At 37.9% G+C, this 22,712-nt stretch overlaps 1 protein-coding gene across 2 annotated transcripts in view; it reads left to right on the top strand.

Moving 5' to 3' along the window:
* The window catches only part of TBL1XR1 (TBL1X/Y related 1), a 105,354-nt gene extending 84,843 nt beyond the window's left edge, over positions 1-20,511 (top strand). For both annotated transcript variants that reach the window (XM_054639027.2, XM_054639028.2), the window contains 14 exons: positions 2,803-2,905; positions 5,388-5,533; positions 6,977-7,196; positions 9,169-9,301; positions 10,136-10,277; positions 10,547-10,610; positions 10,712-10,809; positions 12,533-12,593; positions 13,727-13,848; positions 14,326-14,400; positions 16,771-16,898; positions 17,078-17,243; positions 18,132-18,233; positions 19,940-20,511. In XM_054639027.2, the coding sequence (XP_054495002.1) occupies positions 2,848-2,905; positions 5,388-5,533; positions 6,977-7,196; positions 9,169-9,301; positions 10,136-10,277; positions 10,547-10,610; positions 10,712-10,809; positions 12,533-12,593; positions 13,727-13,848; positions 14,326-14,400; positions 16,771-16,898; positions 17,078-17,243; positions 18,132-18,233; positions 19,940-19,966 (1,542 nt within the window). In that variant the 5' untranslated portion in view covers positions 2,803-2,847 and the 3' untranslated portion in view covers positions 19,967-20,511. The remainder of the gene's footprint in view (positions 1-2,802; positions 2,906-5,387; positions 5,534-6,976; positions 7,197-9,168; positions 9,302-10,135; positions 10,278-10,546; positions 10,611-10,711; positions 10,810-12,532; positions 12,594-13,726; positions 13,849-14,325; positions 14,401-16,770; positions 16,899-17,077; positions 17,244-18,131; positions 18,234-19,939) is intronic.
* The last annotated feature ends 2,201 nt before the right edge of the window (positions 20,512-22,712 follow it).

Below are 22,712 nucleotides of genomic sequence, written 5' to 3' on the forward strand. Positions count from 1 at the left end.
TAACTTCTTACTTTTGTCTCATTTTTATGTGTCTCTTCAGTGATTTAATTTCTGCATATAAAATGAAGAGCAATATTAATATCTATTAAAGTGTCCAAAATGAGTAGTTGATTGCTTGTGGAAATAGTGAATCTGGGGGGAATTAGCCAGCATTGACGAAGTAATTTTTTTAGGATGTGGGGTACATGCAAGGTCCATTGTCACAAACAATGTGAGGGCTGGCAGCCTGGTGTTAATTCAGAGTGTGTTAAAGGGAAATAATGATTGTGTCCTCTTCTCCTGTATTTTCTCTTTAAGGTGACATTGTGCTTTGGGTTGGAAGGAAGGTGGTTTGCTGCTCATTCTTTGGACATTTCTTGTGTCACTTGGCTGTGGGACGCTGTCCCCAGGCTCTGCCCGAGCCACGGGGCCTGGGGTGGGTGAAACACAGAACAACCCTTCCAGAAAATGTAAATGAGCACTGAAAACATGCACAAAGCAGTATTTTGGTAAAACACCGAAAAATTTGCACCCTTTCCAGTTTCAAGCCCCTCATCAGGCAAACATGAGTGTGTTTATGGGGCTGTTTCTGTGTTTTTCTGGTGGCCAGGGTGCCACAGCTGGTGCTGCAGTGCCACCTCCCGATGGCCAGGCAGGACCAGAGCTGCTTGTGCAAAACACTCGGAACCAGCCTTGAAAAATGAGCCTCCTTTGTCAAAGTGCACAGCACTTTTGACAGACAAGCAAAAAGGTTTGGGTTCTGTTTTTTCCCTCCAGCTACCCAGCTATGTAACAGGTGAATTGATGTGGCACCTGCACGGTTCTGCTTTGAGGGGGAGCCCTCTTTATATAAATAATTCAGGACCTCTCTGTGTGACAGATAGCACTTTCATCAGATTTCTGTGGTTTGATCTATCGTTTTTGGTGATGCAGCAAGATTTTGAAACTCAGTGACGGACCCATGAAACAAACACTGCCATTTGTGTGTGTGTGTATGTAATGTAAAAAAAACCTTCTTTATGAGTCTCTTTAAAGTTAATTACCTTCTCCTCTGAAGGAAAATATTGTTCCTCTTCCTACAGCATTTTTCTGTAAAAAACAGTCTTAAAGAAAGATAATTTGCTCCATGTATGGCAACAAAACGTAGCTAAATAAAATCAGTGTTTGATCCTGCACATGGTGGAATTGGTTGCTAATGCATGAAATGGCTAAAAATGCCATTAATTTTACATTCTGCTCAGCAAACAAGTCCTCAAAGTATTTAGTGGAGTTTGGCAGGGATGTCTTGTACCCCAGGTGTGGCTGAGGCTGTGGAGAGGTTGGTAGGGCTGGTATCCATGTACATTCCTGTACCAGTCATGTTGCACTTACTAGAAGTCATTGTCTTGGAGCAGCTTTTTCCTTTAGAAATGAAAAGAATTTAAGTAGAACTGCAATTTTATTTTTTTTCCTTAAGAAACTAAAGCCATCTCCCCCACAGCACGGTGGTGAGCTGGGTGACCACATGCCTGGGGCAGGTTTGGGGATGTCCATGTGTGCTGTGAGGCAAATAAATTCATTTTCATACCCAAGTTCATCCTTTAGCCTCTGCTCTTCTTGAGGGGTTTGACTGGGTCTTGTATTCAACGCTTCCCCACTGGAACAGCAGTGGCAAGTGCCTGTCCGTGCAGCCATGTGCCTGGAGCCCTCTTGTAGGAAAAGTCATTCTCTAGTACTTTTTTACATCAGATCCCAGGTAGAACTTTGTCAAATAGCAGTAGGAAAGTCACTTTGCCCTCTCAGAATCCACTGTAGGAGAAGCAATGGTGGTGGCCAGCTGGGTAAAAACCTGGGAAGGTTTGCTGATGGAAAGTGCTGGACAGATAATTGGAACAGGAGGCGGACGTTATTTCATAACATGTTCTGAAAGCTGATGTTTTCACTTGTTTACTTGGAAAGGTCAGAGTTTTCAGAAATTCAGACATCATGAGAATGTTCTCAAAAATGATACTTTGAGTTAAAAAAAAATACTGTATTCTGTCTCTTCATGTTTTAAAGGCTGCTGTTGCCTCATATTTTCCAAGTTTATAATCAAAAGTATATATAGTCTGATACATGATTTGTCTTTCTGAATATTTGCCATTACTAAAATCAAGAAAAAAATTGTCTGTGTGTGTAAACATATATATCCCATCAATATTTTTGAAGCACTGATTGAAACCCTAGGGAAATATTACTAAAATGAACTGTTTAATGTTTGTTTCTAATGTCAAGAATTCCTTTTGCAAAGCCAAAAGGTATGGCTGAGATGTTTTCTAATCTTTGGTGGCATTAACTGGGCTTGCTTGAGCAGACACCATGTTGTATCTCATACTGTTCTGTACCTTTTTACTAGAGCAGGAATACCTGAAAATTGGAGTAGATAAGAATGTAAAAGTGAGAACCTGCCAATGTGAAACCAAGTTTTTGGTCTTTGTTAACCAGGCAGAGAGAGACCCATGTTATAAGAAATGTGTTCCATAGTGTAATGAAACTTGATTACTTTTTAAAACCTGTGATAGGAGGCCTTTTTTAGTACTGGTATTAAACAGCAGAGTTTCCCAGTCCATACCAACTTGCATCATATGAGAATACAGTTTGTTAATATTTAATTTACTGACCTTTATTTTGTGGTGAGACAAATGACTTTTTAATGACTCCAGTAGACTTATTTGCATTATAAAATAAAGCCATTGTCTATGCTGCCAGGGAGCTACTTACTTTATAAATATAGCATTTGTTGGGAAATACCTATTAGGTACTAAAAATATTTAATTGACCTACTTCTTTTTTTGTTATTTTCAGGGTTGTGTCCTTTGTTGTGACCTCATGGTTTAACTGGGAATAAAGATGAGTATAAGCAGTGATGAGGTTAACTTCCTGGTATATAGATACTTGCAAGAGTCAGGTGAGTTTTTACAATTCTGGTTATTAAACAATACATAATTTATTTGATCTTCATCTGCAACTGGCTTTAGCAAACACAGGCTCATTTAATTATTTTGCCAGTAGGCATGGATTCTGTCTGAACTGTTTCTTGGTGTTTCTTCTCAACAAGAGAATGAATTCCTGCCAAGTTACCTTCTGTAACTTAATCAGATTTAGTCATTTGGAGTCTTTAGATGGCAGTCGAGCAGCCAAGGGCTCACTTGATTGCTAAAATGCATTTTCCTGGAGATCACTTCTCCACAGGGTGATGATGGCGCTTTGCACCATTTTCTTCAGGGCTGCTTGAAGAAGAAAATAGAAAGATCAGCAAAATGCTGGTTTTTCCTGTTGTTTTGGAGGGATGGTGCTCCTGCCAGCTGGTCCTGTTGTGGAGCTGAATTCCTGCGTGGGAGGGCAGATGTGGCTGAGCTTCAAAGGAAGAAATGACAACTGTGACTATGACTTGTATCACTTGACTCTATTTAGAGATGAACAGATTTTTTACAGGAATAACCCTTGGGGTTCCCAAAAGCCTTCATCCCCTCCAGGAGTTTTTTTTTTTTTTTTTGGAGGATCTTGTCCTTCTGAGTAGCCAGAATCTCCTGCTTCTTAGGAGAAAGAGCAAAAGACACTTGAATATTGTCAGACTTGAAAAGAAACCCTTTTCCTATCATATCCCTCCACACTGGCTGTGTCTGCACAACACAAGAATGCAGCAGTGCTCCCTTATTTTTAAAGCTTCCCCAGCCCAGTCAGATCAGCAGTTTGAATTTGTGTTGCATGTTTGGGTTTCTAGATGCAGCCATATGGCTTCAGGGAGTTTTGTGGTGGTGGTTATTCGTGAAGCTCTGTAAGAGACAACATCATCTTTTACTCACAACTGTGATATTGATTGCTTAACACAGCCTACATTTAGAATGGGAAGATCTGACTGGAAGTCAGGGCATGCCCCAGTAAATGAACAAGTGATGATTGTCAGCTGGCAGGAGGGAATATGATCTCAGCAGTACATAAAAGAAGTCTGCATATTAAAGCAAAAAATACACTTTTATCTTAAGGCTGGAGTTTAAGAGATCAGCTTTAATGTATATACTATAGATATATATAAGAAAATATGCACATATATTTCATATTTTACCTTATATATTTTACCTTACCTTATTTACCTTTACAATAAGGTAAAATATGAAATATATGTGCATATTTTCTTATATATATCTATAGTATATACATATAGTATATACTATATATAGTATATACTATATAGTATATCTAGTATATATACTATATATATATACTAGATATATATATCTAGTATATATATAGTGTGTATATATATATATATACTAGATATATAGTATATATATATATATATACTATATATATATATATATATCTAGTATATATACTATATACTATATATAGTATATACTATATAGTATATCTATTTTCTATTGATTCATAGTTTTTGTTTAGTGATTGCTAATGGGTGGCTTCAGGCTTGTTGGAAATGCATTTGACTGATGCAACATATGTCCACTGCTCATGGACTTCCCCAGCTGAGGAGAGAAGCACCAGAAGCAATGGTGGATGGCAGACTTTCACAGTTTCTGCTTGTCAAAAGAAAGCAAAACCTAATTTTTCTGCCTGAATTTACTGAAAACTACAGCACGCTCTTTTTCCAGTTGCAGATTGCTTTTGTCATAGAAGCCAAACTTATAAAATTGCTTCATCTTCATTTGAAAGTTTGCAGGCAGCTTCTTGCTTACCTGACAGGGAAGAAGGAAAAAAAAATAAAGTGGTTTAAGAAAAAATGCCATGACAATAGTTAACCTGCTGAAACAACTATTTTTCTCTAGCTTAAATTCACTTTTTCAAGGTGATCAAATAAATAGCAAGCAGCTACCATTGCTGCACCATGTTTGCCACTTCTTAATCAGTGCACAGTGCTGATGTAGCTCTAAATGGCAGAGTGTAAACAATTATGGCAGCACTGTACCATAAGCTGAATTCTGTTCACATACAGATCCATTTAACTTTGATGGGTATTAAATCAGTGAGTGAAAATAGCAAGTGAGTCTTGTGTCTTGGAGATATATATATATATATTTCATTAAATACTGCATATGATATAATATTTACATGTAGTTTGTGAATATATAAACACATTTAAATGCTATAGTGAATAGTATATTTTATATTGATTCATGCACAAATGTTTTGCTGTTGATACTGTAATTAATAATTGTTGTGTTTATATATGAACTTTGCTTTTCTCCTTTAGTACACTTAAACTCTGAGGCAATTAAGGTGTTTTGACAGGTTTTTGGTAGTTTAGAAGCATTCTGTAGCATTTTACTTTGTGTAATTTGCACAGGTGTTAAACAGAAGGTCCTACTGTGGTACAGCAAGTAGCATTGTCTATCTGTAAATCAATTCTGATGTCTTTGCCTTGTCTTTAGGGTTTTCCCATTCAGCATTTACCTTTGGTATAGAGAGCCATATCAGCCAGTCTAATATAAATGGTGCTCTGGTGCCACCAGCTGCTTTGATTTCCATCATCCAGAAAGGTCTGCAGTATGTAGAGGCAGAAGTCAGTATTAATGAGGTAAGGAGGCTTTGCCTGCAGGAGCATTGTGTCCTTGCTTGCAGTAAGTTTGAATGTTAGTATTTTTTCTTAACTTTCTTGTATCTTATTTGCTTACTTTTACTTCAGATTCCTTACTGCTGGTGTTCACCATGACTCTAGTGGTGGAACCAGAGTGGAGTGAGATAATTGGGTGGGGTTCTGCCCAATGCAGCCACACAACACCAAGCATGGTGTTCTGGCTCATTGCTTAAAGGTCCATTGTCTGCAGAGTTCTTACCCTCCTCTAAGGTTTTAGTGGATCCAGTACAGTAGGATAATAATGGAGACCAGCAATCTCTTCATTTTTTGGTTTCTTAGACTGGCACTAGGGAGGTGGGAGAGCGCTGTGCAGCTCTTGTTTGGGCTCTTGTGTCATCACAGGGAAGTAATGTGAGCCCAAAGGCAGGATTTCCAAGGAGAGGGTTTGAATTTGTGGCAGGAAAGCTGAAGGTATATGCCAGTTTGCCTTTTGCCTCTGCTGGCTAATTCATCTTGAGCAGGATCTGTTAAATTTGATGTTTAAATGGTTATTCCAGCAGTACAGAAAGCTATGTATCTTCCTGCCTGATGCTGCAGACACTCTCCCTCAATTTCCATTCTCATTTGTGCCTGGAAGGTGAGAAGCCTTTCTGTGTGTCAGTCAGATTACTGAAGGAAATTTTTTCCCCCATTAATTCTGCTCACTTTCCAGTCTCCCTTATGTCTGCTGTTCGTGTGGTTTTCACAGTCCTAGTGAAACTTCCCTTAGGAAGCCTCAGAAAAATAAAGCAAGTGATAGGAAGAGAAGAAGACCCTATATTTATTGCAAGGAATCCTTCTAGTCCCTAAAAATAGATCCTTACAAAGCCCTAGCATATGTATAAGAGTATTTTTAACTGGGTCTTGTCCATTTCAGGATAAAATTCTTCCTTGTTGTTTGAAAGCATGCCAGCACAGTTTAAAAAAAGGAAGAAAACTAGTCAACTCCCCAGATAATATGTTTATGGAAAGTATTAGTCTAATAAGACTATAACTTCACAAGTCAGTGACCCGAGTTGCAATGTTTGCAGCTCTCTCTTCAAACAAACCATTAGATTTTGCTGCAGCCACTCATGTTTGAAATCATATTCATAGATAGCTTACAGAATCTTTTGATTTAGCAGACAATTCAGCAAACTTGAAACAAGTAACTTCTGATTCTCCCAGAGGCCTGCAGTGGCTTTTTTTTTGCATATTTATGGTGGCCACTTTACTTTAAACTAAAATTCCAGTCCTGACCACAACAATGATGAGATATCACTTCCAGCAGCATATGTAAACCACTTTATTATATTAAATCAAAACGTTTTCTTTAGTTTTGCTTGGAATCTTTGCCCGTAATGTTAATTTCTACTTGGTGTTATCTTTTGTTTTTTTTTCTTTTCTCCCTGTGCTGTAATTTAGGATGGTACCTTGTTTGATGGTAGGCCGATAGAGTCTCTCTCACTGATAGATGCAGTGATGCCTGATGTGGTACAGACAAGACAACAGGCCTACAGAGACAAACTTGCACAACAGCAGGCAGCAGCTGCTGCAGCTGCAGCTGCCACCAACCAACAGGGATCAGCGAAAAATGGAGAAAATACTGCAAATGGAGAGGAGAATGGAGCACACACTATAGCAAGTAAGTTGAGACAGAAATTGCTTTGAGCTGGGTTAGCATTTTCTAGTTGTTTATCATTGTGTGAGCTTGTAGGCAATGAGGTAAAAATGTGGAGTTTGGAGTAACCCTTCAGCTTGGAGAGAATTCCTTCATCACAGGTCATCCTTGAGCAGATTGTTTATCACCTTTGGTTGTCCCCATTTTTGATATCTGGGGTTGCAGGAGTCAGAGTTCTGAATTCATTAATTCACAATATTCCCTTGACCAGTCTCACTTTCATTACTGCTTCTTTTCCATCACCTGAAGGTTTTTCACGGGGCCCTTGCATAAAAAGGAAAAAAAATTGAGTCATCCGTGTACAAGGAATGAGGAGAGGAGTCCATGGCTGGTTAAAACTGAGTACTGCTGGTGAAGCTGTGCAAACCCCTTCCAAAAATTTCTGTAAAACCCATGGATCCAAGAGCTGTACCCAGCTCTTCTAGTGATACTGAGGTCAGGCTAGCTGTGTGTCCCTTGTCTCTTATATCAGTTTTCACTATTTGCTATTCAAAATTGCTTGATGCAACTACTCTCAGGTTTGCTTTATTCATGAATTCCATTTTAGTTGTGATTGGTGAAATAAATAAGTTCTGTTTGTCATCACTGGTCAAAGGAATATATCTTACAATGAGGCTTAGGATGGAAAAGTTGGGGTCAGGCATTAAACTGTGATTTTGAAAATACTCTTCTGGAAGTCTGAATTGAATGTTTAAGTGTGGGAGTTACATTTCTCTCTGTAAAAACACCTGAAAAAAATGCCATTTTTGGAAGAATATTAATATTGAGCCATGTACAAATTTTACAGCCTGATTTTACTAGACTTTTTTTGTAAGCATATATGATAAAAAGCTAGAAATACATTCTTTGGCTGAAACAAATGAGGTCTCTACTTTGATGCTTTAATTTAAAAATTTCAAAGGAGTATTGATAACTGTGAGCTGTATAGAGGAAGGGTAGACCTCAGATCTCAGCCCTGTTAAATGTGATCTACCAGCAACCCCTGCTGGCTGTACAGCACTTCAGACTGGCATCGATCCTCTGACTGAAGCAGTGCTTTATGTGCTGCTCTTTCTGAAAAAATACTCATGTTTTAATAGCCTTTTCTGTTTTCTCACATGCACAAACAGTGACAGAAACCCTTAATGCTAAATTAAGCAATAGCTGTGAAACGATTTCTTTAACTGCAATGAATAAATATGGAGCAGGTGAACTGTGCAGCATTCCTTACATTCTGCATTTGCACTCATCGTGAATTTATTTTTAATAATAGAAAATGATTGATGGTAGATGCCAAGAAAACTGTTTTGTCAGTTGAATTACCCCCAGTATGTTCTACAGAACAATGTGGTTTCAATCTCACTTCCATGCAGAAAGTTACACTGCCATAATTCCACGGTAATTGCTGATGAAGTTTGAGAAGCTTGGTTATGTTAACTCTATCAACAAATGTGATTATATTCATTAAAGGAATTTTGTAAATGGAGTGCTGGAGATGTAGATTTAAAACCTGTTTGACTGCAATTGGTGAAAAGAGAGATTTTTGAAGATGAATGTGTTATGAATGTATTCCTACAGCACAAGCTAGACTAGTAGCATATTTTACTATGCAGTATTGGGCCTGAAAAACAGAGTACTTGTAACAGCATTTATTTTTTAGCATAGCAAAAAATTCACTTTTGGCCCTAATTCTGAAGCACCAAATTTAAATCCATTTGGATGTGAAGGTTTACAGGGGAGAAGAGCTTTCTCACATTTTCAAAACTCCCCATCTGTTTATAGTGCTTCATTAATTGGAACTGAAAAAATAAAAGAGCATGACAGCTCTGTCAAATTTTTGAATCACGTAAATTGTGAATTCTTGCACTCACGGCAGAAGAATCTGAACCATACAGGAGTCACAACGTGCTAAAATACTAAAATCCATCTCTCTGTACTGTTGTTTCCCATAATGCAGATAATCACACGGATATGATGGAAGTAGATGGAGATGTGGAAATCCCTCCCAACAAGGCAGTGGTGCTGCGTGGCCACGAGTCTGAAGTGTTCATCTGTGCCTGGAATCCCGTTAGTGACCTTCTGGCCTCAGGGTATGGGCACTGCCTGTGTGTGTGTGAAGCGTCTGTGCTGAGGCACTGGAGATGATGATGATGATGATTATTATTATTATTGATAATTATTATTAATTATTTATTATTTTTATTATTATTTATTGATGATTATGCACAGGAAGGGCAGAAGGCTCAGGGAGCACCTGCCCCAAGCATCAAATGCTACAGCGTTTGTTCTTTAGAGAATAGTGCTTTAATGCTGAATTTATTATCCTTAATTAATTAATATATAATAAATTAAGTACCATAACATACAGCTACAATATCTAAATATATATGTATAATTGTATATATAATATATTATATATGAGTATAATTATCATTTATATATTTATATAATATATATTATAGAATACATCACATAACGTATATATTGTGTAGCACATACATATCATTATATTCTATATTATCTATTCTATATTACATACTATGTATGTATATATATACATATATGTATATGTAATATATATAGAATATATAAGTATATAAATGTAATCTATAAAAAATGTATGTGTAATATATATAAAATGTAAATATATATGTATATATGTAATATATATAAAAAACTATATATAGTGCTTTATATGACTATATATAAAAGTCAAATATATTTTTATGATATTTATATAATATATATATTATTTTACATACCATATATTATAGCGCCACAATTATTAGCTGGTGTGTGGTATATTGCGCGTTATATAACATCGCAGCCTGTCACTATGAGGACACGTGTGCCTGTCCCCATGACACGAAGGGGCTGGCCCGTGTGTGAGCAGCAGGATCTCTGTCCCCCCGGGTGTCGTGCAGGTCTGGCGATTCGACGGCGCGGATCTGGAACCTGAGCGAGAACAGCACGAGCGGCTCCACGCAGCTGGTGCTGCGGCACTGCATCCGCGAGGGCGGGCAGGATGTGCCCAGCAACAAGGACGTCACCTCGCTGGACTGGAACGTGAGTGCTCCCAGGAAACCCTGCTCACAGCACCTCATGGCCACGTTTAACTGGCAGCAGCGCTGGCCTCTGTGCCAGCACCTGAGATGTTTCTGTTTTGATCAGTGTTGTAACTTCTATTATACTTCAGGAACTTCTTTCTAATAACTTGCAGCCAGTAAAATACCATAAATCCTATGCATATCAGTTCTACCTCACATTTGCTTTGTGCTCTTTAGCTTTGACTTAAGCAGTAAAAATAAATAATCAAATAACCTTTTTGCTGGCAGAGTGAAGGTACACTTCTAGCAACTGGGTCTTATGATGGCTTTGCAAGGATATGGACTAAAGATGGTAAGCAAAATACTTTTTAATTTACGATATATTTTCCTATATTGTGGCTCACGGCATAGTTTTTTATTTTTTAATGTATTCATATCAATATAAATTTTCAGGTAATCTTGCCAGCACCTTAGGGCAACATAAAGGTCCTATATTTGCGTTAAAATGGAACAAGAAAGGAAACTTCATTTTAAGTGCAGGAGTGGACAAGGTGAGATAATCTTTGGTAAAATTAAAATTCTTTCCTTCACCGTTATAATCTAACTGTAAGCAAAATAGCAAAACTATGCAAAGTAAGTAAATGCAACTAAAGGCTTGGGATGTAAATGTGTGCTTACAAAGATCTTGTTGTGCTTAGCTATGTTTCCTTGGGTTTTATAGCAGTTTATTGAGATATTTTAATTTCCTAGATTTCAGTGTCTGTGGATCTCTTCCCATTTAGGTTAGTCTGAGTTGGAAAGTAAGTGTATTGAAACCAGAAACATTAAACCTTTGTAAAACCAAACCATCTAAATTCAGTGAAGCACTTCAAGTAAAGCCTTAGGAAAAAAATTGTACTGAAGGGGTAGGTCGAGGATGAGTTGGATATCAGTCAAACCTGAGAATGATTATAAAGATTAGAGCTGGAACATAAGGGAGAAGTTGATATATGTCACTGGGGGGCTGCCAATTGTGTAATGCCACAGAGCTCATTGTTTGACTGTGTTTTATTTCACATCTCTAAACATATTCAGGTTTACAAGGTCTTCCAGTTCAGAGCTGCTGTTAGTGTGAGAGGTTTTATGTATGAATGGTAGGAAGGGCACAGAGTGATGGGAAATGTACTTAAAGTGAATTCAGAGAATCAAATAGACTATAGCAAGAATGAGGAGAGTTGATTTTTTTCCTCTGTAACTGATTCAAGGTGCAGAAGTCAGCACAGGTTCTCTCTTAGAGTGGCAAACTGCAACCTCAGTACAACCACTTAAAACTGGCAGTGTCACTGTAAAGTAGGCCATTTTCTCCTTTATTTGTTTTTTTTTCCTGCATGCATTTACTCGGTTTGCTTTATTAGCCAGCTTTATAAATGCTTGTGCTGGCACAAAGGAAGGAAAATTTAATTTCAAAGCATGGAAAGGATATGTTTACTCTTTTGGCATCTGTGATGGTTATGCCAATTTTTAAATATTTGTGGAAGTACAGCTTTCATTTATAGGGAAATAATTATAGGGAAGAAATAGAAACCTCATTCAGTCAATAAAACTTCTTAGACAAACTGAGATTATGCTTTGAAAAATATTCTGTTTTAGTAGATGGAATGACCCAACCTTAGGCTCCTTTTCCATAGTTATTTTGTGTGGTCAGTTCATGCTTCCACTGAATTTGATGCTAAAATTTTCATTGATCATTGAGGTAGGGCAGAGGTATTGGCATATAATCTACTGATGGTAAGGTACTGATTTTGTCATGTAAGGTTTCTTTAACCAGAAGGTTATGAAAGTATTGGCAGAGAACAACATAGAATGAAATTACACCCTTAAATTTTTCAGTATGTGACTAACTGTTAATAACATCTCCTTAGGAACGAGTGAGTAGCTGATACTACAATTTGAATATACAAGTATTTGAAATTAAAATAGGTGTGTGGAATGGATTAGGAGAATATAAATAGGACTAAGGGGATGAAACTGTTTAAAAGCCCACAAATTCCTTTTTCCCTCTAGACCCCAAAATGTTGTGGCTAAACATCTTTCTAATGCAATCTTAAATTTTCTACTGTTTTCTGTACATCTACTACTATTTCTTTTAGTACTGGATCAAACTCTAGAAATGTATAATCAAGAGCAGGTTTGGGTGATGGTGAGCAGGGTAGGTATTCTCATACTTGTGAGTGGTGGTAGTTGTGGGGAAATTTGTACAAGTTTGTTTATTGTTTATTTATCTGTTTAACACAGACCACAATTATTTGGGATGCCCACACTGGCGAAGCCAAGCAACAGTTTCCTTTTCATTCTGGTAAGTCTTCATTTCATCATTCAGATTTGTCTTCTAAAAAGACAAAAATATGTTATTTTTAAAAATAAATTTTAAAATCTGATGTTTGTGGTGCTTATTTGCATAATTTAAGAATCTTACAGGTAGTCTTTGGTTACTTATAGTCCCATATTGGAATATTGAGAATGTAAACAAAGATGGATTTGTTCTGATTTTATAACTCACAGTTTTATTGCAGTTCCAGTGAAGTCATAGGAGATAAATAATCCAAGTATTCCTGACTTTCTGTAGTATGCTGGCAGACAAATCATGTGGGCAGCCCACAGGGATTAGTGTTTCTCACCTAAGGAGTGCATTTGTCATCCTCCTGCTGCAGAGATCCCATCCATATCCCATTGTTCCCCTGTCCCTGGATTGTTTGGCCACAAACCAGCTGAAAGCTGTTCCCTGGCCAGCTGGGGTGGCAGTGCAGGAGGTCAGGCAAATTGCATGCTGAGCAATCCTGGCAGAATCAGCTGGAAAAGGGTGGAGAGGATGGCACACAAGCCATTGAAGGGCCTCGTTCCCGCTCCTTGTTCCGCTCGCGCCGCATTTCCAGAGCCATGACAGCAGTCAGAAACATCAACTCAGCATTTACTCCAACCAGTTCTCCCTGTGCTAACTGCCATAAATAGCTGGCTTGATCAAATGGAACATGTTACCCATGAGTAAGCTTCAAGTTACCACACCTTATAATGCTGGAATTAAGAAAGGAAATAAATCCTCACCCATCCATGAGCAGGAGCAGGAGCTGCTGGTGGAGATGAGCTCATGCATGATGATGTGTGAAGCTGTGGGAACCTGTTCCTTGTGCTGACTCCTGAGATTTGTTTATAGATGACTTAACTACAGCTTGATGTCCTGCTCCACTGTCTTCTGTATAACTTTAATTTCACATATGTTCCATATTATGATGACTTATATTAAATTTGTTCCATTTTGTGTAAGACTTGTTTTAGCTGCATTTCTTACTGTTCATAGTGCTTATCTTCAGAACTGCTGTAAAATTAATGATTCCTGTTGGCTTTTGTTCCAAGGTGGTGCATGCTAAATTTGTACATCAAATTCCTGCAGAGTGTGTACTGTAGCTTTAAATATCTTTCTTTTTCTTTTAGCACCAGCATTAGATGTTGATTGGCAGAGTAACAACACATTTGCCTCTTGCAGTACAGACATGTGTATTCACGTTTGTAAACTAGGACAAGATAGGCCCATCAAAACCTTCCAGGGTCACACAGTAAGTATTGCAAAAAGGGGGTTGCTCTGTGATATTTTTATTTATGAGAGATGGGGGGCTCAGTAAACTTACCAGTACCCAGCACTTGTGTAATTGGTTACAGGCAGTAGATGCACACATAGGTAGTTGTGGTAAAGGTCTTATGGTAATCACAATCCCTGTGATTATCAGAACAATTCTCTCCTCCATGTGCAGCTTGTTTTAACAATGTCAGGGTGCAAGAGTGAGCTTTAGGAGAAGAAGCATGGTAACTTCAAAACTTTACCAGGTGGTGTACAAGAATGCATGGGAAATATGATAAATGGATAGCAAAAACCTGTTAGTTGTTATCGAAGGCAAAGCTATGAATAAAAATTAAGTGTTAAAATCCTGACAATTATGCAAACCCTCATAACTGCTGTCCAGCTTTATCTTTTGTAAGCTATCATTTTGTAATGGAAGGGAAGACTCCAGCTAACTCTCATTGTTCACTTTTAGAATGAAGTAAATGCAATCAAATGGGATCCAACTGGGAATCTGCTGGCATCCTGCTCTGATGACATGACTCTAAAGGTAATGGGAGTTCTGGGCTGGCCCTTGTCTCTGTAGCCTCTGGAATGCACTCCATTAGCCTGGACATCCCAGCAGCATCACTGTACTTGCTGGGTTGTCTTATATTCGTTCTTTTTTAATGTAACAAGGTTAGGCAATCCTAGAAATCCTTGTTAATCAGGGCCAAGCTTTGGTCCAGAGGACTTGTTACAGGCTGCCAGCCTGAGACTTGGAGCATGATTTATTAGGTGCTTTTAGCTGTTCACAGAATCAGGTCATTAATCATTAAGCTGTCACGCTTGATGGTTGCTTTTGGTTAAAAGAAGAAAGTTGGAATGCATGTCAGGTAGCACATTCAAGAATGGGTGACTTGCTCCTTTCCTGGTTTTCTTCTGCTTTCCCTTTCTTTCTAGTTAAAATTTTGCCATGTTGTTTCTTCAGAGGCTGTGTGCACTCCTGGATTTTTCCAGTTCATCAGGAGTGCATCATTCTGCAGTTTTCAATCACACCTACACTTGTCCTCCCAGTGATTCACAGCTGTGTGCTTTCTTGTAGAACAGGGGCAAACTTGTGAGTGCAGAGGACACTGCAGCTTACACATGTGACTTCAGGGCACTCCAGACATCCCTACAAACCTGCCACCAGCAAAAATGAGGTTGTTCATGCCTGACAGGCCTGTGCTGCTTCCATGGTACAGATGCTTTACATTCACTGGGACCTTTAGCACTGTGTTGGTAGAGTTTCAGGATACATTTTTTACATTGACAGCACTGTCCAGCTAGTAACCCTTGGGACAGTTAATTCCATCCAGCTCACTGTTATTTAATCAAGGAATGGCTGAATGAGTGGCCACATATCCCTCCTGCTGGCACACAGTCAGCCTCTGGCAAGGGAAATCACCTTATCTAAATATAAACACTTAAGCATTAAGCCTCCAGTCTAAAGCTGGATGTCTAGACATCTCCAGTCAGCACTGTCTAGCACTGCTGAAGAGCAAGTTATCCTTTCCTAAGTTAAGTGTCTTAAGTCAAGTGTGATGAGGAAACCCCTGAGAGCATCAGTTGTTCTCCACTGGCAGTGCATGGAGTCAAAATAGCCAGCTTAAGCCAGGTATTTAATATTTAAACAGCTGAAACTCCAGGGTGATGAATTCCAGTCTGGAGCTTGAGCTGCTGTTGCTGCTGCCTCTCCAGGAGTAGAGGTGACAACTGGGAATGTGTCAGCATTTGTGGGATTCAGGCAATTAACTTCTTGGTGGCTGTTTTAAATGGAGCCCAGGCTGGAAAGAATGTTATTGTTTTGTTCAGAATTAGCTCAAAAGCCAAGTGCTGGAGGCTGAGTGTACACATCACTAATCACTTGTGGATCACTTTTCAATGGCAGAAGGAATAAATACCAGGTTTGGAAGCACACGGAAGGTGCCTAGGGATTTATTTACTTGGTCAGTTTCTATCTACAACATAATGTTCTCTAGGGCAGCTGATACAGACTCTTTCATCTATGCTAGTTTTGGGAAGAGAAGCTAGATTTTGATCCCATCAATTAAACTGGAAATACAATTTCAATTCTGTCTGCACATTGAAAATCAATTTCCTCTTCAGCAAAGCAGCAGTTCTGAAAAGCACTATTTGTTTATACATGCACCTCAATTGCAGCTTAAGCATGCTTCTGGTAGCTTTTTCCTACAAAAAGTGAACTAATAGCATTACTGAGATATTAAAAATAACATTCAGGTGTTATCCACCATGTAAAATTTCTGCCATATAAAAGCCTTCCCAAATCCCTTCTGTAGAAGCCATGCAAACTCTTAATAGAATAAAGTTATTTTGTTTGTTGAGTATTATCATACAGGAGTTGGAGTCCTCTAATGACCTCTGTGAAGTACTGAACACTGAAATCTGGCAATGCAAATGCTAATATGTCAGGAAAATGCCATAGTGGTATTTGTGTCTCTGGATTTGTATGAAAACAGAAAATTTCTCTACTATCCCTTTATTTCACTCAGTCTGTGTAGCAAGAAGTTCATTTAAAAATAGGACCGTGGTATTTTATCAACTCAGACATGAACATTTACATACTGCTCTTCTCATTTCAGCATCTGCTCTCATCCCTGCACTTTTCAAGGGGTTTGCAGTTCACTCAGGCAGTTTGGTTTCTACAGGCAGCACCTTTATTATTCATTAGCCTCACTGGGGACTTGGAGCACAAAGAATGAAAGGTCCTGGAATAAAACTTGGCATTAATACACTAGAAACCTAGCAATCATAGCAAATGTTTTGAGTGGCCTAAAGGTAACAGTCAGCCTGCAAATGATACAGAAGAAACATGTAAAATGTATTTTAGTACAATATTGTGCTAACTTATTTGTGTTTTCCTCCCTTTTTATCATAGATCTGGAGTATGAAACAAGACAGTTGTGTCCATGATTTACAAGCACACAACAAAGAAATTTATACTATCAAATGGAGTCCTACAGGACCAGGAACAAATAATCCAAATGCCAATCTTATGTTAGCAAGGTACTATTTATTCCTGGTTTTAAATGCTTGTTAAACATTATTTTTATCTCACTTTCTATAAATGTAAGTTCACAGAATGTTTTGAAGTACATAAGATACTTTATCATATTCTGTTTGTATCAGCAACAAAAATATGTTGAATTGAGATGTAATTAATCTGTTTTTTTTTTCCTTGACAGTGCATCCTTTGATTCTACTGTTAGGTTATGGGATGTAGACAGAGGAATTTGTATTCATACTCTGACAAAACATCAAGAACCTGTGTACAGTGTAGCTTTCAGTCCTGATGGCAGGTACCTGGCCAGTGGCTCCTTTGATAAATGTGTACACATCTGGAATACACAGGTATTGCTCTTGTCTGTGTTGAGAAGTTTGTGTTTTGGTCTTTTCCATCCTTCCAAACTTTGTTTATCCATCATACTTCAGCCACAAAGAGCTTTGTCATTGCTAACACACTGGCTTTCTCTTTGTTCTGAGATTATTTCTTTTAATGGTTGTACATTTAATTTCTCTCTTTGAATGGTTGCCTGTGGTGAAGTAATACTTGTCTTTACTTTGTCTTAGCAAAAAAACCAAAAAGACATAAGAACAAGCCAAAAAGATCCAAACCAAAAACTCTGACACCGACAAAACCCCACATTGAACAAAGTTTCTCCAAGAACATAGTTCATCCAAAAATACTCTTTGTTAACTCTGAACTTTAAATTCCTGATAAAACAGGGGCTTTTGTGAAAAATGATGACTGGGTGTAGACATACTAATCTGATTGGCTGTCTCATTGAATTTCACTGACAAACAAGAGAATGCAAAGTGAGGGAAGATAATGATGGCAAAGTATTTCTATGAAACTTTCTCAAAAAGTACACTATTACTTGTTTTGTGTTTCTGGCAGAAAAAAGGGGCTTGTTATGTTCAAAGTCTAAAGACCTTGTTGTCAGGCATGATGCAATCTCTGGCTACTGAACATTGAGTATAAATTTCTGAAAGGCTCATTTTATCACTTTAGTAATTGGAAGTAGTTGTGACCATCCCCAGTTTTGCCCATCAAACACAGGAGCTCAAGCTGCAAGGGTTGTGCCACATTCTTTAACAAGGTGCTGAGACTGTCCACAAATCTCTTCTGGACCACTTTCCTCTGAGAATTTTAGCTTTTCAAAGCAGTGGGGAAATTTTACATGTACAAATTGTGCTTGATTTTTGTTGTATTAATTACTTGCCTTGTCCCTTTTTTAGACAGGTGCCCTAGTTCACAGTTATCGGGGAACAGGAGGGATTTTTGAGGTTTGCTGGAATGCAGCAGGAGACAAAGTTGGAGCAAGTGCTTCAGATGGTTCAGTAAGTGTTGCTTGACTTGGTTGGTGTTCCAATAACAAACGTCTTCTGGAAATCTTTCAACCAACAATGGAGACAAAGTTTCCTTCTCTAGCTGAAGGTTGAATACAGCCAGCTCAGCTGTAGCTTTCAACTGTAACCCTGCTGTGGTATTTTAAGGAGAATATCTTTATTCCAGTCCAAAAACCTCAGAAGGTGGAGATATCTCCAATTTATATTTTCTGTTCCTTCTGGGGCTTACCGTGTCAGTGTGCTCAGTGTGGCGGGTTTGGAAACAAATTTGTTTTTCTTCCTCTGCCCTTTTTGAGGGAAGATGCTCAGTGAAGGTGATATTATTATAATGCATGACAGGAATGAAATACCTTCTGCACTGAATTCAACAGCAAAACAAAGTGCAGATTTCCAAGTGCTTGTAATTAAAAAGTTCCTAAAAATGTCAGCAGCTATATATAAATATCAGTCTGCTTACTTTGCTTAGGAAAAGCAGGGAATAAAATCATGTTTAACTAATCATGGATGCTCCCACTGTCATTTCACTGCAGGGTGTTGGAGCATCTCCTCCTGGCTGCTCTGACACTGCCCTGCAGAGAGCTGCAGTGGGATGGGAATGGGCAGGGTCTCCATAAGGAGCATAGTCCTGGGGCTTTTGCTTGCCTCTGTCTCACCATGGTTGGCAAAGAAAGAGGAGAGCCTAAGGAAAAGCAAAAATAAAGTAAAATAAGGCTGATAAGGGAATTGTGTTTTGAAGTGCTGTAGCTTCCTTTAGCAAACGTCAGCAAAAAGCCATCCTGGCAGCTCAGTAGTGCAGAGTCTCAGGTGGCATCTTAACACAGGTGCCAAAGCAATTCCCTCCTGAATGCTCCTTGCTGGGAAGTAATGCTGTTTTGTTAGAGTTCAAATCACAAAATAGGAAGTACTGGATTTTAAGAAGTCTAAATTTTAGAGAATTAATTTTGATTGGTCTTTATATCATCTTAGTCTTGTAAGTATAGGCAATATCATAAAAGGACAAAAGCCCAAGGCATATCCTGAGCAGAAATTGATTATCACTCCCCCAGATGACCCTTTTTTATACATGCTGTGTAACCTTTCCAATCCTCCAATTCAATCAGGCTCTTGGGCCAAATTTACTTGGAGTAGATTTGTTTTCACTTAGTTTCTGATATTTTGAAAAATGTTGGGCTTAATTTGTTCTATATTGTTCGCTAGCAAAAGCCCTTCTCCTCCACTCTGTTTTAAATGTGCTTGCACCTGGTGTTATCTTGTGTGTGGTTATATTTTACTAATAGATTTCTATATCTGACAGACCCAGCAGCACTACTTAGTGGAGATTTTGGGAAGACTAAAACTGGAATTTGTACACTGTTAACTGTTTTTTCTGATCTATTTTAGTACTTGTCCGTGTACTTGAATCTAGTTTGTAAAAATATAAAATGAAATTAGAGTCACTTCTTGGCCTCACAGTATTAAATAACAGACAAACAGCTTACATAAGATGTTGCTGCTGCTCTGATTGTAATTCTGAAGGTAGCAGCGCCTTAGTTCATAAATGGCTCACCTGTTCATTTTGATATCATTTAATCATTGTTAATAGATACAAGGTTAAGCTGCCACCACCCCCGTGGCAGGTTTTGCTCTGATGCTTCCCCCAGAGCTGTGGGAGCCCGTGGTGCTGTGCAGCTGCTGCATGTGTGTCTCTCTCTTTGCAGGTTTGTGTACTAGACCTCCGGAAATAGCGCTCTTAGTTGGAAGCCATGGACCGACTATGAATGTGTACATAGCCAAAATGACTGTCCCTGACCCATGTACTGCTATAGTCCCAATCGAACCATGGCCAGTCCACTACAGCCAAATGTAAAAGAAATATATACATATACTGTATATAAAAAAAAAGGAGGAAAAAAAAAAAAAAAGAGGAGAAAGAAAAAAAAAAAAATTTACACCCTGAAGAGGATGACAGAGTTTTGTCACAGCTTGTGAATCCTGTTCACCAAGTGCTGGAATCTGCTGTGCCCCAAAATAACATTTAAAGGTTTTTGGATATGAAAAACAGAAGAGAGCGAGAGAGAGAGAGAAATATACCATATACAAGAGCAGACCCATATACATACCAAAATCAGAAGATACTAATGGCAGCCTTCATTACCCCTTCCCCCATGAGATCCATTCTCACGTGGATTTGTGGGGTATTTTTGTTTTCCTTCTCAGTAGTTGAGCAGTTTGTGTGTACAGAGAAAATGGACTTACAGAAATCTGCAGCAGTAGTTTTTTTTTTTTCCTTTGCTTTGGGTTTTCTGTTTTGTTTTGGTTAAGTTTACGGATGCATGAAGTAAGGGAGTGATTTAGTTTCTTGTTTATATTTTTTCACCTTGGAAAAAAAAAAAAAAGCGGCGTTTCTTTGAAACATGTTTTGATGCATTCTTTGAAGAGGTAGTTTGAACCTGATAATGTTTGGTACATTTTGTGGCTCCCAGAGCACAATTTTGTGAACAGAGGGGGAGGGTGGAAAAGGGATTAGGGAGAGAGAAGAAAAAAAAAAAAAAATCCTTCTTTGCAGCGTGATATTCCACGTCCTTCTCATCTACAAAGCAGGATGGAAATGGGTATAATGCTATGTTTGATTTTCTGGTGACATGGCTGAAATGCAGTAATTTCTTATTTGGGACATAATTCTGCCAAACTTAAGAACAGAAGGGCACAAAAACACAGGAAAAAGAAAACAAACAGGGATGCAAAAAAAAGGAGAAAAAAAACAAAGAGGAAAAATGCATCTTCTGTTGCTTTAAGACCATAGCTAAAATATGGTTAAATTGTGCACTATTGTGAAAAGGAGCAAAGTATAGCTGGGGGATTTTGTTTAAGAGGTTAAGATCTTTCTGGACAAGGGTTCATGCCACAGCTTCTTTGAGAGTTGCCCATCATTATTTGTAGGAGCTTAGATGTATAATTGTAACCAAACTCCAGTATTAAAAGTATTTCATGTAATTTTTCTTTATTAAAATAAAATCTTTGGCATATATTTGATAACACTGCCATTAAGAGGCAAAATGTTTACTACCTTAGATTTAAAAAAAAAAAAAGATCTTAAACAGAGGACTTGCTTCAAGTTTATTTTAATAGCAGTGATTCAGCTTATTTAAAAGATGAATACTTGCACTAATTCCCCTGCTGCTCCAGTCCTGCAGTTTATTGTATCTTGTGACTACATTTTTTTCCAAATATAGGGTAGATGTAAGCTGCTATTTTTTTAATAATCACTACTATATAGTGTCTTTTACTCTGTTTACAATATCAAGTATTTTTCTTACAATGACAGATGTATATGGCAAACCTTTTTCTGCTCATGTGATTAAAAGTATACTAATAGTGATTTTATTTGTAAATGATAGCATGAGGTTGTGTTTATGCGTATGTGTAGTCGAAAAGGTTGCATCATGTCTTGCATAAGATTCCAAGAGTGTAAATTTATAAAAAGAGAGGTTGTCAAATTTATGTCACAGACATTTTACTTAAGGAATGGTTTATATTACAGAGCTTTGCAAAGTTATCGGTTTTATAACACTATTTCAATCACAATTAATTTTGTGACTTATGATTGTTAGTCTCTAACCTATTTTTTTATTCATTTGGGGTTCTTTTTCCCCTGTCCAAGTTAAGCATAAATTCATTTAATTGAGATAATGCAGCTTTGACATTTAACCATTGTTCTTTAGGCATCGATATCTGCTATTTCCATGAAATAAACATGACTTGAAGCAAGTCTGAGTTTGGCTAAGGTAGGGTAGCAATTTGCCAGTGGTTAAGACGAGTCAACAATAATACATGGTTTATATACACCCCAGGATTATACTGCTATCATACACAGCATTTAAAACCAACACCAAGTCATATCCATAAAGACAGTTATCTGTGGTGGTTCTGTGCCAGCTATTTTTAGGGTTTTGGAACATATTGCAAATGTTTAGAGCAATTACCCTGTGAGTTACAATATGTAGGAAACCTAATATATTGAGTGTCTGGCACTTGAAATATTGCTTTTATTGCTGGAGGTCCATGACTGTGGCTGACCTCTGTCATTTAATGAAAAAAAATAAAAATAAAAAAAAATTCTGTGCAATAATTTTAAACTGTGCTCCCAGGAATAGACACAAATGTTTTGAGTATGTTTAAGCTGCATTTTTCGTTTAGCAATGCATTTGTCAATTGCACTGAATTTAAATCTGAAAGTCAGAAGTGATTCTTGATAGTACTTTTGTATTTTAATATGGACAGTTTATTCATTTTCATAAAAGCTATTGGATGATTCTTTCAGCCAACCTAAACTGAATTGTGGTGGAATTCTGTGACATAGCTGCAAAATCACACAGCCATGTTTTAGGGTATTGCCATTTTCCTCTTTCTCAATCATCAGCTGTTTTTTTGGTTGCAACTCTAGCTGCTTCAGCATAGCATCACACACTCAGAAACAGAGAGCACCAGAGC

The sequence above is a fragment of the Agelaius phoeniceus genome, chromosome 10 (genome assembly GCF_051311805.1).
Source record: "Agelaius phoeniceus isolate bAgePho1 chromosome 10, bAgePho1.hap1, whole genome shotgun sequence".
NCBI classification, from domain to species: Eukaryota; Metazoa; Chordata; class Aves; order Passeriformes; family Icteridae; genus Agelaius; species Agelaius phoeniceus.